The 19,554-nt window shown below is 40.7% G+C and overlaps 1 protein-coding gene across 1 annotated transcript; it reads left to right on the top strand.

Annotated features, from left to right (window-relative positions):
* Window positions 1–7,287: 7,287 nt before the first annotated feature.
* Window positions 7,288–9,400, top strand: LOC138873627 (uncharacterized). The gene is made up of 2 exons (XM_070152100.1): window positions 7,288–7,874; window positions 9,202–9,400. Exons 1-2 carry the CDS (start codon window positions 7,288–7,290, stop codon window positions 9,398–9,400), a joined length of 786 nt encoding a protein of 261 aa, XP_070008201.1.
* The last annotated feature ends 10,154 nt before the right edge of the window (window positions 9,401–19,554 follow it).

Raw genomic sequence — 19,554 nt, 5'->3', positions numbered from 1 at the left:
TGCAAGGGGATCTCGCATTTAGGCCCGCGGCAAAACCGAATGATGTCCCGCGGGCACCAGGAGTATTAATGTATTCTTGATTTTTACTTGAGTCTGTATCTTTCTTTTCTGTTGGAGTCTGTTTGTTTATTTTCGATTCTGTTAGTCAGTTCTTGAGTCTGTATTGTCATTTTGTTATTGGAGTCTATTTTTTTCTTTTTAGTTTTGAATCGTTGTAATCTAGAGTATTTCCCTTTTACGAGAAAAATTGAAGATCCCAAAATATTTTGTTATTTAGGTTTACATTTTAACGCCCTTAGAACTGCGCTTGGTCGGATTCATGCGGGGTCATGATACGTAGGCAATCTACATAGGATTCGATCATAACCCAAAAAAAAAGAGAAGAGAAAGAATAACCAAAAGAAGAAAAATGTTGATAAAAGCAAAAGAGAGATGAAAAGAGAGAGAGTGGAATTGGAAAGGGAAAGGAAAAAATAAAAAAAAAGTAGTAAGTAAAGCTGGGATGAAATATGCAACCGTTGCAAAACATGTAGAAATACATTTAACTGTATAGGTGCATCACACCCCAACATGTGATTACCTATCTGTTATTTGTTTCAAACTAACTGTTTGCTGCTATACTCAGTCCAGGTTTTTATAGAACGGTGGTTGGTTTTTGTAGTAACCTGGCTTCGCACCCATACTTTACTAGATCAAAGGGGAGCATCGGAATGTCTTTAGAAATGACTCTACCAACAATTCCCATCACGGATGATAGCCCAATCTCGGGCATCCAGACCTCAGAATTGGCAACCGCCGAAGAAAACAGAATCTTGCGTCTTCGAGTTATGGAGATGTGGGACACTTGGGCAAATGGAAGAGAACGACCAAGCACCATCCCGGGATTCCCCGAACTCTTTCCTAGAGCAAGCGGTACCTCCATCATACCGATCAGTCACCCAAATACCCCACTAGGACACCCAACTATTTCAGCTCATTTTGTGGGAACACCTTCTGAGGTTCGCCCCCAGGTGTCAATGTCCGGTGCAGCTTCGAATATCTTCACTGCTCCCCCATGCTCGGCCATGACACAACCTACACTGCCTAGGCCCAGTTTTGACCCCTCAGATTTCACCTTCCAAACACCTACCTTCCAAATGGAACCTCCTCAGTTTCCCACTTATACTTACTTTCAGCCGCCATAATTTAAGTTCACTGCGGGGCAAGAAAAGACCGCCAAAAATCCTGAGAAAGAAGAGATTGTGAGGAAGATGAGAAGTATGGAACAGAGTCTCAAAAGCATACAAGGCCTGAGTGGACAGAAAAGTGTATCCTATGCCGACTTGTGTGTGTTTCCCCATGTGCACCTACCATTGGGATTCAAAACCCCAAAATTTGAGAAGTACGATGGGCACGGTGATCCTATTGCTCATCTCAAGAAATATTGCAATCAATTGCGAGGGGCCGGTGGAAAGGAAGAACTGCTCATGCCCTATTTCGGAGAAAGTTTGGTTGGCATCGCTTCTGAGTGTATATGGACCAGGATATATCCCGCTGGCACATCTGGGATGATCTTTCTAGATACTTCATCAGGCAGTTCCAGTACAACATTGATATTGCTCCAAATAGGAACTCATTGACGAACTTGAAAAAGAAATCCTCGGAAAGCTTCCGGGAGTATGCAGTTAAATGGCGAGAGCAGGCATCTAGGGTAAACCCTCTGATGGATGAGGTCGAAATGGTCACGGTTTTCTTACAAGCTCAGAAAGCCGATATGATATCTGTCATGGGTAAACCGTTCGCTGAAGCCATCAAGATTGGCGAAATGGTTGAAAATGGGTCGAATTCTAAGCCAATCCGCTATCAGAGCTACTTCCCAAGCCATTCAAGGTGGGTCCAAAGGAATAGCAAAAGGCAAGAAAAAGGAAGAAACATCCATGGAACTGTCGGGTACAAGAAAACACCGTACTCTCAGATCCCTTCTCCCAGAAAGGACCCCGCAACACTATTACCCCCACCAAGACATGGCCTATGCTCCTCATCCATACACGGTCATGAATGCTCGACCTTATGTCCGTCCATAGCAACAAGCCAACCGTAACCAAGCTCCATTTCCTAGAAACCAGCCTCCTAACCAAATCCACTACAACCCCCGTCCTCCACAAAACAATTTTCCCCCTCGTGAGCCACCTAGAAGGCCAAATTCCACACCAATCAGTGAATCCTACTTCAGTTTGTTTCCAAAGCTTGTCCAAATGGGTCTGCTACAGCCGGTTCCTCAAACCAGGCAAAACCCAACATCATCTGCTTATAGAGCCGGTACCCGATGTGCCTATCACTCAGGGGCAGAAGGGCATGATACGGATGACTGTTGGACTCTGAAAAGAGCCGTGGAAAACTTGATAGAACAAAGGAAGATAGTACTAAGGGATGAAGATATTCCCAATGTGACTAACAACCCACTGCCGGCCCACAACAACGGGCCGATAATTGGAATGATTTGTGAGGCCAACGAATTTGACCCGGCATTGAAGTCCATCATTACCATTGCTGACGTAGAAAATAAACCAAAAGTTGCCCCGAAGTAAGACAAAGGGGAGAAAAAGAACAAAACCACCCCTCCAAAATCCGAGAAGAAAGTTGAAGTGGGGATTGGGGCAACACCTCCCAAAGATGTTGTTCTCTATGTCCCTCGGGGCTACAAAGAAAAACAGATGACTTTGAGTCCTCCTAGGAGATTCGAGCTGAACAAGGCAGCCCAAATGTATGTGCCCAAGGGAGCCTATGTGATGCGGGGGCTAATTAATCCACCAAGGCTGAGTGAGCCCGTGGTTATTGGACGCGCGCCACAAAGTCCCATGACAGATCCTACCGCTGTGCCCTGGAACTACAATAAAATGGTGGTGACCTATAAGGGCAAAGTAATCTCAGGAGAAGTTCAATAAAATAACCCCGTTGAAAAGTATTCTAACTTGGAAGAGGTGAACAATGCCACTCGAAAGCGCTTCCCATCTAAGAAGCCCGTGAGTGCCGAAGAAGCGGAGACTTTCTTTCAAAAGATGAAAATGGCGTATTATGAGGTGATCGACCAGCTTCGAAAATTTCCCGAACAAGTCTCCTTGTTGGCTTTACTGATGAACTCCACCGAACATCAGAAGGTATTGATCAAGACCCTTAACGAAGCATATGTTCCTATTGAGACTTCTATAGAACAGTTGGAGAGGATGGCAGAAAGGTTTTTCGCAATTAACTAGATTTCCTTCAGCAAAAATGACTTGCCCCCAGAAGGGACCGCGCATAACAAAGCCCTGCACCTAACAGTCAAATGCGAAGGGTACTATGTGAAAAGGGTTATGTTGGACCGACGCTCTGGGTTAGACATCTGCCCACTCTCAACTCTACAACGCATGGAAATCGGGACCAAAAGAATTCGACCCAACAATGTCTGTGTACGGGCTTTTGATGGTATAAAAAGGGACACAATTAGAGAGATCGATCTGATTTTGACCATCGGCCCAGTAGACTTTGAAGTAACCTTCTAGGTTCTGTACATGGACACATCCTACAATTTTCTCTTGGGAAGGCCATGGATTCATGCAGCGGGGGCAGTACCCTCTACCCTCCATCAGATGGTAAAATTTGAGCATGAAGATCAAGATATTATAGTCCATGGGGAAGACGAGCTATCAATTTATCGGGACCCATCAGTCCCATGTCTTGAAGCGAGAGAGGGGAGTGAGCACATAGTTTACCAAGCCTTTGAAATTGTGGTCGTAGACCAGTACGAAGAGGGAAACCCTTGCCCTCAACCCTTTCTTTCTAATGCATCAATCATGGTGGCCAAAGAAATGATCAGACATGGCTTCAAACCGGGGAAGGGGCTCGGGAAATCATTGCAAGGAATAACTGAACCTGTCACCCTGATCGCCAGTGAAATGTTCTTTGGGATAGGCTTCCGACCCACTCTAGCTGATGTAAAATGGGCAAATGATAGAAAAAATGATGGTTGGGTCTTGCCTCAGCCGGTGCCGCATCTATATAGAACATTTGTCAAGCCAAATTACCATGAGGAAGAAGAATATGAGGTCTTCACGGCCGAAGAGATTGAAGAGATCTGTGGGGCGATGAGGAAGATACTGTATGAAGCCCACATGGTTCAGCCAGGGGAAGGCTCAAGCACCGCTGAGGTGTTGTATATGGGACCTAACGCTAAGCTGCAGAACTGGAAGGCTACGCCATTCCCGATCATGCGGGAGTCCCGGTAGACCTGTCCTGCCACCTTTTCTGAATCATGAGTTATTTCAGGGTGTAACTTGGATGTTTCATTTAGCTTCTTGTCTTTTAATTTTCCAATGTAAACCATGTTATCTTCAAATTCCAAGAAATGAAATCAATATTTCATCATTCATCTTTCTTTATTCTTTCTGATTTTGTCATTTTTCTCTTTTCTTTCAGTTCTAATAATGCAGCTTTAAATAACATGACATGCTTGCGGACTTCATTCCCAGATCCAAACATGTTGTCTAATTGCGAAATAATGAACCAAGAACCAGAATACGTTCAAGAGGAGGCTTTTAGGGAAATAAATCGAGAATTGGAACAATTTGAGAATAAACCTAAGCCGAACTTAAATGATACTGAATCAGTTAATTTGGGTAGTTCTGAAGAAATCATGGAAACCAAGATAAGCATTTTCACAGACGGAAAAACTCGGGACGCATTAATCCAACCCCTGTTTGAGTTCAAAGATGTTTTTTCTTGGTCATATGACGACATGCCCGGGCTGAGTGTTGATTTGGTAGTTCACAAGCTGCCAACATACCCCGATTGTCACCCAGTCCAGCAAAAGCAAAGGAAGTTCAAAACTGATATCAGTGACAAGATCAAAGAAGCGGTCACGAAGCAGTTGAAAGTAGGGGTGATCCGAGTGGTCCGGTACACCACATGGTTAGCTAATGTAGTCCTAGTGCCAAAGAAAGATGGTAAAACCCGGGTATGTGTGGATTACAGAGATTTAAACAAGGCAAGTCCCAAAGATAACTTCCCTTTGCCGAACATCCACATCCTTGTTGATAACTGCGCCAAGCATGAGATACAGTCCTTCGTGAATTGTTACGCAGGATATCATCAGGTGTTGATGGATGAAAAAAATGCAGAGAAGACAACTTTTACCATACCCTGGGGTACATACTGTTACAGAGTCATGCCATTTGGTCTCAAGAACGCTGGGGCAACCTATATGAGGGCCATGACTGCCATTTTTCATGATATGATGCACAAAGAGATAAAGGTGTATGTGGACGATGTAATCATCAAATCCAAAACCCAGGGCGACCACGTTCGGGACTTGAGAAAGTTTTTTGAGCGGCTGCGCAAATATGATTTGAAGTTGAACCCAGCCAAATGTGCATTTGGGGTACCATCCGGCAAACTCTTGGGATTCATTGTCAGTCGAAGGGGCATCGAGTTAGACCCAACAAAGATAAAGTCTATCCGAGATTTGCCTCCTCCAAAAACCAAGAAGGATGTTATGAGTCTGTTGGGTAGACTGAACTACATCAGTCGATTCATTGCCCAGCTGACATCCACATGTGAACCCATATTCAAATTGCTGAAGAAAGACGCAGCAGTCAAGTAGACGTATGAATGTCAAGGAGCTTTTGATAAAATCAAGGAATATCTGTCAAATCCTCCAGTCTTGGTCCCGCCTGAGCCAGGGAGGCCCTTGTTCTTGTACCTGAAAGTCTTGGAAAATTCTTTCGGCTGCATCCTTGGGCAACACGATGTGACCGGAAAGAGAGAGCAGGCTATTTACTATCTGAGCAAGAAATTCACCAGTTATGAAGCCAAATACACTTTGTTGGAAAGGACCTGCTGCGCTTTGACTTGGGTCGCTCAGAAGCTGAGGCATTATTTGCAAGCCTACACCACTTACCTCATAACCAGGTTGGATCCTTTAAAATACATATTCCAGAAGCCAATGCCCACTGGGAGGCTAGCAAAGTGGCAGATCCTGCTTACAGAATTAGACATAGTATATGTCACTCGCACGACAATGAAAGCCCAGGCGTTAGCGGATCACTTGGCTGAAAATCTGGTCGATGATGAATACCAACCTTTGAATACTTACTTCCCGGATGAAGAGGTAAACTCAGTTGAGGCAATATCCGAAGACATCGACACTTGGAAAATGTTCTTCAATGGAGCGGTAAATGCAAAAGGTGTTGGAGTTGGCAATCTTGATCTCGCCCACCAGTCAGCATTACCCGGCCACAGCTAGGCTTCGGTTTTTCTGTACAAATAATACTACCGAGTACGAAGCTTGCATTTTGGGCATGAACATGGCAATCGACCAAGATGTTGAAGAACTGTTAATCATGAGAGACTTAGATTTGATTATTCGACAAGCTCAAGGAGAATGGGAAACCCGAGACGTCAAGCTTATTCCTTATAGGCAACATGTGGAAGGACTTGTCAAATGATTCAAGTCAATAGAGTTCAGGTGCATTCCTCGCTCACAATGAACTAGCTGATGCACTTGCCACTTTAGCCTCAATGCTGCCGTACCCAGGCATTGCCTACATTGATCCATTGGAAATCCAAATTCGGGAAAGGCATGGTTATTGTAATACGGTTGAAACAACACAAAATACCCAACCATGGTATCATGACATCAAAAGGTTTTTGAAAATGCAAGAATATCCCGAGCAAGCCAGTGGAGACCAGAATAGAACCATTAGGCGGCACGCGAGTGGTTTCTTTTTGAGTGGTGATGTCTTGTACAAGAGAACTCCGGACCTCAATTTATTGAGATGTGTTGACGCGGAAGAGGCTGGAAGAATCATGCATGAGGTACACGCGGGAGTATGCGCACCCCACATAAACGGGCATGTTTTAGCAAAGAAAATCCTTCGAGCGGGCTATTACTGGATGACCATGGAAAAGGACTATTTCAGCTTTGTACGGAAGTGTCATCAGTGTCAGGTGCACGGTGATTTGATTCATGCACCTCCTACAGAACTGCATCCCATGTCAGCACCTTGGCCATTTGTTGCTTGGGTTATGGATGTCATTTGGCCAATCGAGCCAAAAGCCTCAAATGGGCACAGATTCATACTAGTTGCTATTGACTACTTCACGAAATGGGTTGAAGCCATCACTCTCAAATCCGTCACTAAGAAAGCTGTGGTAGATTTCGTGCACTCCAATCTTATCTGCTGTTTTGGCATTCCTGCAACTATTATCACCGACAATGCTGCCAACTTGAATAGTCATTTGATGGGAGAGATATGTGAATAATTCAAGATAATGCCCCGGAACTCTACTCCTTATCGGCCCAAAGCCAATGGTACCGTCGAAGCAGCAAACAAAAACATCAAAAAGATTTTGAGAAAGATGATTCAAAGTTCCAGGCAGTGGCAAGAAAAGTTACTGTTTGCATTGTTGGGATATCGCACTACTATGATCACATCAATTGGATCCACCCCATATCTTTTGGTTTATGGCACTGAAGACGTAATACCCACGGAGGTTGAAATCCCCTCTCTACGGATCATCGTTGAAGCTAAAATTGAAGACAGTGAGTGGGTTAGAACCTGGCTAGAACAGTCAACCTTGATCGATGAAAAGCGAATGGCCGCGGTCTGCCACGGGCAGTTGTACCAACAAAGAATGGCCCGTGCCTACAACAAGAAAGTGCGGCCTAGAAATTTTGAAGTAGGGCAACTCGTTTTAAGGCGCATCCTGCCCCATCACCAGGAAAAGAAAGGAAAATTTGCTCCTAATTGGAAGGTCCCATACATCATCAGAAAGATATTGCCAAAAGGGGCATTGTATCTGGGAAATATCGAAGGGAATGATCCCGAAACAGCTGTAAATGCGGATGCAGTCAAAAGGTATTATGTTTAGCTTTTCTGCAGTGACAACTTTGTCCGATTGGAATGACGAAGGCTTTCATTCTCGCTACCCAAACACTCCCCACCCTTTGCAAACCCATTTGAGATGGTTACTCTTCTTTGATTACCCTCTTGGGAACCGTAAAGTGTTAAAAAAAAAGCAAGCAAAAAGCAAGAGCAAAAACAACAAAACAAATGTTTCCCTGAACTACGTTCGACTTGATTCCGAAAGGATATGTAGGAAGCCTCTCCCTGGGGTTCAGTCACACCAAAACAAAAATACAATTTTCCCCAAAAGTGAAACTGGGGAAGATGTTATAATGGTTTGGCAATGAGCCTGCCTGAACGGTTCCAAAGTTGTAATTTCATCCAGATTCTTTTTACCCAAACCTTGTTCAAGTCCTTCTGATCAATCAGCAAAGGCATCGGAATTAGAAAACACAACTGTTTGGATCTGATACAATCAAAATGAGAGAAATAAAATGAGAGAGTTTTATCGGTGAAAACATACGCACACCATAAGGTGACGGTGAGCAGAGAAATTGAAAAAGAGAGAGCTTGGTTAGTGAAACCTCGTAAAGAGAACTATTAGGTGATGATGATAAGAGAAATGAGAGAGGTCGATTGGCGAAAACCCGCAAAGGGCGCTGTTGATCGAAAAGAAGATACCCTTGCCACCATTGGAGTCCTGCTAGGTTTCTCGATTTTGAAATATGGTTCACAATGAGTTTATGAGGAATTAGGGAAGTTTGTTCGGGTTGGACATCCAGTCCAAGAAGCATGTCATGTTTGTTGAAGCCCGTATGCACCCCAAATAAATCCTTCCTTCCCTCCCAAAAGGGACGCTCCTCCTTTAAATTCGTTCTTTTTGTCCTTTGTTTACTTTTCCGTGAATCCCTTTCGGTCTAACTCCGTTCCGAAACTGATAAAAAGACAAGGTGACAAGATTGGTTTTACAGGTTTCCATTTGATAAAAGCCAAATCAAAGAAGAGTACCCAGCCTCAGCGGTTGCATCAGTCGATCCCGACTGGCCATGATAGTTGATGCTCTGAAGCCAGAATTTTTGAAAATGAAAGAAATCCAAAGTCAAAAGCCCTAAAAGGGTGGGATGAAGTGAAAAGTATAAAGCCCCGCACGTTGAGTCATCGTCTAGGAAGTTTGAAAAGTTGAGTTCCTCGATCTCAGGAGAGAGATCAGTTTTCAGTAAGCCCGCAAGCAGCAGAGGTTCTCACCAAAAGAGTTGGGCCGAGATCAAGTGATCAACGCAATGAAGGCCACAAAATCGACCACCGTTTCAAACTAAAAATTGTTATTTGTTTGAAACAGGTGCAATCCAAGCAACCTTGCAAGAAGCAGGTGCAGCCGAAAAGGAAAAGATGTGCAAGAGCTAGAAACAGCTTTGCAGCAAATGATTAATCCAAAAAGGACGTTTCCTCCAAGTTCTTTCCTGCATTTTATTAAAAATGAAATGAAAACGAAAAGAGAGAAAGAAAAAGAAGAAAATCCAAACAAAATGATAGCTTAGATTCCCAACGTTAATCTGTTGTCCTTTTGCCAACATTAGAGCTCCAATCCCTGAGTTGAGCCTTTTTTAGACATAGGGCCTCCATTCCCTAGTCGCCTTTTGCCAACATTAGGGCTCCAATCCCTGAGTTGAGCCTTTTTAGACATAGGGCCTCCAACATTAGGGCTCTAATCCCTGAATTGAGCCTTTTAGACATAGGGCCTCCATTCCCTAGTCGCCTTTCTGCCAACATTAGGGCTCCAATCCCTGAGTTGAGCCTTTTTAGACATAAAGCCTCCATTCCCTAGTCTCCTTTTGCCAATATTAGGGCTCCGATCCCTGAGTTGGGCCTCCATTCCCTAGCCGCCTTTCGCCAACATTAGGGCTCCAATCCCTGAGTTGAGCCTTTTTAGACATAGGGCCTCCATTCCCTAGTCGCCTTTTGCCAACATTAGGGCTCCAATCCCTGAGTTGAGCTTTGTTAGACATAGGGCCTCCATTCCCTAGTCGCCTTTTGCCAACATTAGGGCTCCAATCCCTGAGTTGAGCCTTTTTAGACATAGGGCCTCCATTCTCTAGTCGCCTTTTGCCAACATTAGGGCTCCAATCCATGAGTTGAGCCTTTTTAGACATAGGGCCTCCATTCCTTAGTCGCCTTTTGCCAACATTAGGGCTCTAATCCCTGAGTTGAGCCTTTTTAGACATAGGGCCTCCATTCCCTAGTCACCTTTTGCCAACATTACGGCTCCAATCCCTGAGTTGAGCTTTTTAGACATAGGGCCTCCATTCCCTAGTCGCCTTTTGCCAACATTAGGGCTCCAATCCTTGAGTTGAGCTTTTTAGACATAGGGCCTCCATTCCCTAGTCGCCTTTTTGCCAACATTAGGGCTCCAATCCCCGAGTTGACATTTTAGATATAGGGCTCCATCCCCTGGAATAGCTTAGATTTTGTTGCAAATAACTCACAAAATTTTCCTAGTGAAAACTGGGATAGAAAAATTTCATTCGTTTGCTTGTTTTGGTGTCTGAGAAGGTTTTACCTCGAGACACAGGGTTCGAGATGACCGAAAGAATGAATCTCGATTCAGAATAAAGAAAAGAAGAAAAAGAACAAAAGAAGTGAATTCAAAAGGTTGAAGCGGAGAAAGATGCGGACTGCTCAAGAAATAATTGAAGTCACAAGTTTCGCCTGTCCCACCTTGATCCAATGCTGAAGAAAAAATCAGTACCTACAACTTGCGAGCATCAAGATTCCGATCGGGGTCCACAGCAAAATCAGTTAAGACTCAAGATCAAGTTTTAAGAGATTTAGATAGGAATTTTGTAACTCGCAGTTGATAGGCCTAGCTAGCTTAGCTTTGGATTTTCTTTTTCGGTGTAATAAAGAGGTCAGCGAGCAGTAACAGCAGCAGCAGCAATGAAATCATAACTCCTGGTAGTCCCAGCTACCGAAACTTCCAGAACTACACTGAGCTGATTCATTTATAGCCAAGGATATGTAGGCAACCTTGAAGCAAGGTTCGGTCAGAGTCTTTTCAAAAATGCTTCTCATGGAGTTTCCAAACGGGCAAAAATCCCTCATAATTGCTCATTTTGTCTTTGCCCGAAAACCCTTCGTGTCTCTAAGCAAAGAGGGGAAGCTGTGAGCACGTGATTTTTGCCTCGCATGAATTACTCCTACAGAATCTCCAAAATTAGGATTTTTTTTCTTTTTATTATTTGGTTTTTAGGAATTAATTGCTCAATTTTCGTATTTGTTTACATTTTGTGTGCATAATTAATTTTATTTAAATCATGAAAAATAGCAAAATATCATGCATTGCATTTAGGATTTAATTATATATTTTTTAGATTAATTAGTAAATTAGTTTGTTTTATAAAATATGAAAATTATAAAAAATAGTTCATTTTTGCATTTTAACTCTTTAATTTTTGAATTTTATAGTTTTTCTTTAAATTAGGATTTAATTAATTATTGTAAATACTATGATGAGTGATTAATTTAATCGGGTAGGTTAATTTAGTTAAAAAATTAATTTAGGTTTTATTTTAATTTAAAAAGAAAAAGGAAAAAGAAAAGAAATAAAAGAAATTCGATTTTGGGCTATTACAATTGAACTTTCCCCAGGCCCAAGTGTTATACATCCATTATCCGTTAAAATTGGCCCAAACCCGTCCCAAAACCCGGGTCCAACCTGGTCTGCCTCACTCGGAACCGAAACGACGTCGTTCTGATTACCCTTTGATCACGACCGTTGGATCTCTTTAATCCAATGGTCCGGAACTGGGGTGCCTCTTAATATATATATGTCCAAACGCCCGTACCCCCCCTCGACCCATCTCTTTCAACTCCCCTCCTCAGAGATCATTACCACGAACCCTAGAGCATTGCCCTCAAAACCTTGTCATCTCCGGTGGCGGCGCCAGTCCCAATCAACACCAAATCAACACACCAGACTCCCCTTCACCTCCCCGTTTCGAATCCTCACTCCTGTTCTTTCGAACCTGTCTGGAACGCTTCGAATCTTGATTTAAAAGGGAAATCCTAACGCTGCCCTTGTTCTCTCCGGTGGCGGCGCCACCTCTGTTCAACCCCAAATCTATACCAAGGAATCTCCATGGCTCCCTCTTCCCCAATCCGGAACCATTTTCCCTCGAATCACCCTAATCCTCTTCGAATCTTAAATCGAAGATCGGAGCCCTAAAATACCAAGACCCCAAATCAGTAAGTTGATGTAGTTTTGAGGCCGAAATCGATCTTATTCGTGTGTTCTCATTTGAGAACACACGATTAAGGCCCGTTTCGGTTAAAAATCGAAGATTCCTTTAAAGGTTTTCAAGATTTTACCCGCCTGATTTTAGGTATTTTCGGCTTCATTTCCTTCCTTTCATTTTTACTCTTCTTCCTCTTTTTGTTTTAAGTTCTAGTCTTCATCCCCTTTCACTTTGTCCTTTCTGTTTTGTTTTAAATTAGTTCTGTTTATGTGCTTTAAAATCAAGGTTATTCGTGTATGTCGTTTAATTTCTTTGTTCTTTATGTTATTTCATTTTTTTTAGTTTCCAAAGAAAGGAAATCCGAATTTCTCTTGGACAATTCTGTCTAGCCTAACGATTCTATATGGGCTCTGTTAGACAGAGGCCCAGGAGAAAGGATTCAGCCCGGGTCTTGTAGATCAGGTCTAGTTTGAACCATTGGGTTAATTTGACTCATTGGTTTTATAAGTAAAAACAGAGGGTCTAGGGGTTATTTTAGGAATTCTAAGTTAGGAAATCTTTAATAACTGAATGGGAAGCTGCCTAGAAGGTGGGTGTTGGGATGAATCTGAAAACTGATTTTAGACTAAGGATTAAACAGCAAAATTGAAAATTTCAAAAGGGTAAAAGTGCAAAACCTGAACTTTTTCTGTGGCCCTAGAAGCTTGCCTATAAAGGCATTATTACTTGAAGCTCAAGAGGGATTTTTTGAGAAAAAAAGGGAGAGATTTTGATGGCGGCGGCGGGGGGGGGGGGGGGGGGGTTCTTTTCCAAGCTCTAAAAAACACTGAAATTTTGGTTGAAAATTTGGTTTTTTGGTTTTGGTTTTTGCTTTATTTGGTTCATTAGAATTTCTGAAAGATCAAAATCAAGTAGCTGGGTTTTGTTTGGCATTGTTGGTTGAAAATGGTCTTGAGTTTGGAATTTTAAAAGGCACTGCTACATTGCTATTTTCTACTGCTATTGTTTCCTCCTAATCTCAGGCTAAATTTCTGATTTATTTTGCTATACTCAGGTACATATTTCTGAATTCTACATCATGTAAGGTTTGACTTGAAGCATGAAATGGAAATCTGGAGCTTTAAACATAGCCTCAACCTGTTCTGATTCATAGATTAGCTTCATTTTTTCCTGAATCACGTGGTTATAAAGTTTATTTGATGCACTATATTTTGCTGGCTGATCATAATACTCTTCTAAGAGCTGTATTTGGTTTATACCTTAGTGGGAATCCAAATTTTCTACCAAGCATCTTATAGTTAGATGTTGGTTTTTGACAATTGAATTCTTATTATTGTATTTGATCTTGAACTATCACAAAATCTTAATGAAAACCTGTTTAATCGAATCAGTAGTCAGATTCTGCGTTCAATCATGTTAAGTAGGGTAGGCTGTAGTAGACCTTTTCCTGCTATGTAATTTATTTGGATGTTATAACATAGTGTTGTGTTCATGCAATGGGCAGCTGATTGCTTCTTAAGTAGTAGTTAGCATAGAGTCATGATAAAAGAAAAGGAAATGGTTTAGGTTATTTTAAGAGCAAAAGCATGCATTGATTTACCTATGAACATGTTTAAGTTGGAATTGGCGCTTAAAATTCAGAATGTTCAGCTAGTGGATTTATGCTTAAATAGTTAAAAATTCAGAAGTAAATATTAGTTCAATTTCATGTTTCACACAGTCTTGGTTGATTGGCATTTAATCGATTTTTGTACGATTGTATGGTTCTGAAAGTTGGGCCTAATGATGGCCCAGTTAATGAAAGTTTCATTCTCAGATTCAATTGTATGTTATACGTCTTTGGACGTCCTTCTTCCGTTAAGAATTGGGCTCATTTTGGGCCCAAGCGTGAAGACATTTGCAAATAGGTTCATTTAGTTGTCGTTGCTGAAGCGCCCTTCCTTTAGTTGATCGGACATCCAACACGATGCTTGTTAGTTGATATGTAAGGTCGAACCTTTAGTTAAAAATAATTAGAATTCCATTAAGCCTTCCTTAATTAATTAGTTGGGTTCTTAAAAGTAGATTTGAGGCGTGCCATATTAAGTAAGATATAGTTATGGCCCTCAAAAAGTTAGTTTGAGTTCGTTTTAAAAATTGGATTCGAGGTGTACCGTGCCAAATAAAATCTCAAAACGTATGGCCCTCATTTATTAATTTTAACCTTTTAAAAATCGAGGCGTGCCATTTAGTGAATTTCCATGGCCCTCACATTAAAACGCGTAGTTGCTTTAGGCGCGTATTTTAATAATATTACTTTCCTAAACTCGGGTGTGCATTTCATGTGAACCAAATCCAAATCTTAACAACGTTGAATAAAATGTGTTTCGGATTGCAGGTGCATTTCATGTGGCGCGATCCAAAGACTTGTTTTAAACAACGTTAAATCTTCCTTAAAATAATTAAAAGCGATTTAAATAAGTTTAAATGTACCATAGGCTAAAACATGTATCAAAATCAGTTAATATGCCAATTATAATAGTTTAAGCAACAGTGCTAGAACCACGGAATCCGGGGGTGCCTAACACCTTCCCCCGGGTTAACAGAATTCCTTATTCAGAATTTCTGGTTCGCAGACTTCAAAAGGAAAGTCGAAATTTCCTCGATTTGGGATTTTAAAATAAACCGGTGGCTTGGGACACTAGAAAACAAACCATCCCAAGTGGCGACTCTGAATAAAAATGAATAAATAATCCCATTTTCGAATAATATCACTTAAATTGGAAAAACTCTCCTTATACTCCCTTACGGAGGTGTAGGTAAAAAGGAGGTGTGATATTTACTTCCGCAAATTATACTATTTCACTGTTCTTTTGGGATTTAATCATGTTAATGACTTAAATTGAATTATTATATCTGTTTAAATAAATTGGATGTTGTGTTGGCTGACCTTATTTCACGATAGGCGCCATCACGACCGAGTCCAGATTTAGGGTCGTGACATTTACATCTGGGCACATAATAAATAACCCGTTCCATGAAACCCATATACCCATAACCCGTAACAATTAGTCCATCCGGGTTCTTTTATAATCTTACCCGACCCAATACCCCTAAAAAGATGACCCGATTAATACATTTCCAGCAAATAAGTCTACTTTTTTTTTTCCTTTTCCTTTTGTCTCTTTTGTTCATCTTTCTTTTCAACTCACCTCCGCCTATGCACCACCACATAACTGCCAATGCACACTTTCTACCCATATGTATTTAACAAAATCAAAACTCAATTTTGAGCAAAATTAAATCACTAATTGGTTCACTTAGTGGCAAAATTTGGCCGAGAATGGGCGGAACCTCCATGGTCGCCGATGTCAAGTTTGCCGGATTTATTTTTTCAGATTCGTGGAACCTGGGACAGTAAAATGATCGGAGTTCCTTTTCACCACCAGCAAGATTCGGATTTTTGAAGGACTTCCCACAGTTGAAACGAATCGAAATCTGAGATGTCAGTATATCCAAACAAGAGGAAGAGATCTCTCGGTTCACATCTTCATTTCGAGCATTTTTTACTCCCGATTCATTGGTTGCCGGAGGCGATTTAGAAGAATGGTGGATGTTCGAGTTAGGAGTAAATGGGTTTAGTAGCCGGCTGCTATTCTAGTACTAACATGTGTTGTGCTTGTTGTCTGTAAGGGTTTGCTGCCGGAATAATGGCTTTGGTTGCCGGTGATTTTTGACACTAAAAGTGAAGTTCACCATTTTTTATCTTTTGATTTTTGTGTTGTTTAGCCACGTGTTATTTTTATGGTACATATTATATGCTTAGAGACTAATGAATTCATAAAAGATAAACGGGTCTTTTTTTAGGTGGGTTTGAGGGTATTGTGTTATAAATCACGGGTTACGAGTTATGGGTATGGGGTTTTATGGAGCGGGTCGCTTAATATATGTCCAGATGTAAAAAGGATATGGATGAGTGCCACGTGTCACCTCCGTCTAATTAAGGATAAATTTGTTAGGATAGTAAGATGACAGTGAATTTTATGGCACAATAGTATAACGGGGGACAACATTAAACAATTGATCATAGTAGAGAGATAGATCAGACCCTTTTCCGTTAAAAATATTATGTTAAACACAAATATTCTTTATGTAAATAAATTCATAGCAGGATTCTCATGAGAATTAGGCAGATGGAGATGCCGAGTGAGAGAATATGTAGAAGATGGGCCTCCAAAAAGTATATGGCAAGGAAATGACAAAAATAGTGAAAAGGAGTAAAGTAAAAATGAAAGAGAATGATCTCCATCCCTGTTTGAAAGAGGTATTAGTACGACCTCTATTAAAACTTAAAATATTTGGGCATATTTCATTTTCAAAGAAATTTTTTATTGTGCTTCATCAAAAAATTTTTTTACTTAATTATAATCCACAAGACTATCTGTACTGACTACTATATTTGCATCTGTAATGATCCGACTAGTCATTTTGAGAATTAGCATCCCGTTCGGTGGCTTAAGGTCTCGAGTAGCTTCGTGTTATGTATTATGACTTGCGTGTGTGGTCCAACTTGATTTTCAGATGATTCGGAATTAATTTGGAAGGATGACTCTTGTCTTAGAAGTTTAAGCGATAAGAGTTGATCGGATTTTGACTTTTGTGTAAATAAATTCGGAATGGTATTTTGATGACTCCAATAGCTTCATATAGTTATTTTGGAGTTAGGCGTATGCCTAGATTTGGATTTGGAGGTCCGTAGACTGATTTAATGCATTATGGCGAAATTGAAAAGTTGAAGGTTTGGAAGGTTGAGAGGTTTGACTGGGAGTAGACTCTGTGAATATCGAGCTCAGATTGCGGTTCCGAGAGTTGGAATAGTTTCGTTATGTCATTTGGGACTTGCATGTAAAATTTGAGATTATTCCAAGTTGATTTGATATGATTCGATTTGAGGTGTGATTCTTAGTTTTGATGTTGTTTGATGTGATTTGAGACCTCGAGCAGGTCCGCGTTATGTTATAGAACTTGTTGGTATGTTCGGATGAGGTCCCGAGAGGCTCGGATGAGTTTCGGGGTACTTTTGGACCATTTTCTTGGCCATTTTTAATTACGGGTTTTTTGCCCGAGGGACATGCATCGTGATCACTTTGGCTCGCGTTCGTGAAGAGAAAATTTGCTATTTCGGCACTGTGAGTCACGATCGCGGAAGACTTTTTGCGATCGCGAAGAGGATATTTTGCTATCAGTGACCCGATTTTGGAAGCTTATATCTTGCAATCTATAAAGAATTTGGAAATGATCTAAAATTAAAGTTGTAGCTCTTTGAGTCTAGTTTTCAGAAAGTAAACTGTTTGACATATTGAGTATTATACAAAAAGTTATGGTTATTATACTACATACTGTCTAAGAAGAGTTTGGAAAGGGTAATGAGAATTTGTTCATCGTGATAGCGGGAAAATGGCCGCGATAGCGAAGGGTAAAATTTGTGCTGAAAATTTTTTGAATCGTGTTTGCGAGGTTGGTTACCGCGATCGCAAAGGGTACCTCTAGAGCAGTGTTTAAAATCCTCTATTTTGAAGGTCTTGGTCATTTTATCATATTTTGAGCTATGGAGCTCGGATTTGGGTAATTTTGAATAAAATTTTTACACTTTGGATTGGGGTAAGTGTTCTTTATCCGAATTTGATTATATTTTATGATTCCATCTTTATTTTTAAAATTAAATTAGTGATTTGAATGGGAGAAAATGAGAAATTTTAATGTAAAATGATGATTTGAAGGGCGCTTTGGTGTCGAAATTGGATAATTTTGGTATGGTTGGACTCGTATCAGAATGGGTGTTCGGATATTGTGAATTTTTATCGAGTTCTGAGATACGTGCTTTGGGTTGACTTTTTGGGTTGACTTTTTAGCTTTCATTAAAGATCTAATCTTTATTACCTGGAATTATTTCCTATGGTTTTTATTTATGATATTGAGTTATTTTTGCTAGATTTAAGCCGTCTGGAGATTGTTTCGCACGAGAAGGTCATTTTAGAGTAACGGTTTAGCTTCTTTGAGGTATCTATCTTGCCTAACTTTGTGTGAGGGAACTACCCCTTAGGATTGAGTCGTTTGTGCTATTTGTGTCGTGTGAAATCCATGTGCACGATATGACGAGTACGTACTCGGGCTTATATGTGAAAGATTTACCTGTTTAGACTCTTAGGCTTCCTTTATGTATTTATTTGGAATTTGTTACCACATTGTTGTATCTTTTATTCGTCGTGTATGTTATCCCATGCTTTATTTGAAGTTACCGTTACATGTCACATTTTTACGTGTCGAGTTTGCTCTTTTATGCCTTATTTGTAGTTTTTACCACTTTTACAATTATATTATTACTTTTATTTTTTAATTATTCTTAGTTGAAATTGTTGTACATTATATCCTTTTGTTGCCGGGCTATTCTCATGCATTTTGACATATATGCTAGTTCGTGCCATTTCCTTCATTATTAACCTAATTCATACACTAGAATCCGAAGTGTGCCATTTCATGAAAATTCTTTCACTATCGAGTTCATCCTTAAATAATTAATTAGAATCGAGGTTATCAAAAGTCATTAATCTATTTTAATTGAAGTTGTGTTTAAAGGGGGTGTTGTTCCTTGTTGAGTTACTTTCCCATTCATTTTGTTGTTATTGAGATTTTATACATATTGTGTTTGAGTCATGGGTTATTTGTTGTAGAATTATTGATATTGTTGGGTCTTTGGAAAGGTTGTGACCTATGGACACTTGTGTTACGAGTTGATATGTCGTGTTGTTGTGATGTTAGCATTTGTGAATTGTTGTGTGGTTTGGTTGTTGTTATGCGGAGTGTAAGGGTGGCATTTCACCGTTGTTGTTATGCGAGGCATAATGGTGGCATCTCACCGTTGTTGAATGAACAGAGTGATACGGGTGGCTACTGTGTTATTGTCCGGACGGAGAGACAACGGTGGTTATTATACAGAGTGATATGGGTGGCTATAAGAGAGATAAGGGTGGCTAATGATAATGTCAGGGCAGAGTGATACATGTGGCTGTCGGAGGGATAATGGTGGCAATGTCAGGGATGATGTGATGGCTTGGGGACATTGTGTTGGTGATTTTCTTGTGATTGTGTGTTTTTCCTTGTGTATATCATACACCTTGCGTGACTTGTTTTGTTGCTTCGATGAACTACTTGATGTCTTTGATATTACTTGTTAACTTGGGTTGTAGTAGTACACTCGCAGAAGCATACACCGTAGCAAGCCACTTACTAGCTCATGAATATGAAACTTGACATTCATTTATCATGCTCACGTGTTCTTGTATTATCTATTTTCATGTTGATATTGAGCATGTGATCATGCTAGGCGAATTGTGATTGCGAGCCTGTAATCATACCAGGTAGATTGTGATTGTGAGCATGTGATCATGCCGGGAGGATTAGGAAATTAGCATGCCTGCTGA

This window comes from Nicotiana sylvestris, chromosome 7 (assembly GCF_000393655.2).
Source record: "Nicotiana sylvestris chromosome 7, ASM39365v2, whole genome shotgun sequence".
In the NCBI taxonomy this organism is placed as follows: Eukaryota; Viridiplantae; Streptophyta; class Magnoliopsida; order Solanales; family Solanaceae; genus Nicotiana; species Nicotiana sylvestris.
The sequence above is the reverse complement of the archived record's forward strand: the minus strand, read 5'-3'. Positions and strand labels throughout refer to the sequence as shown.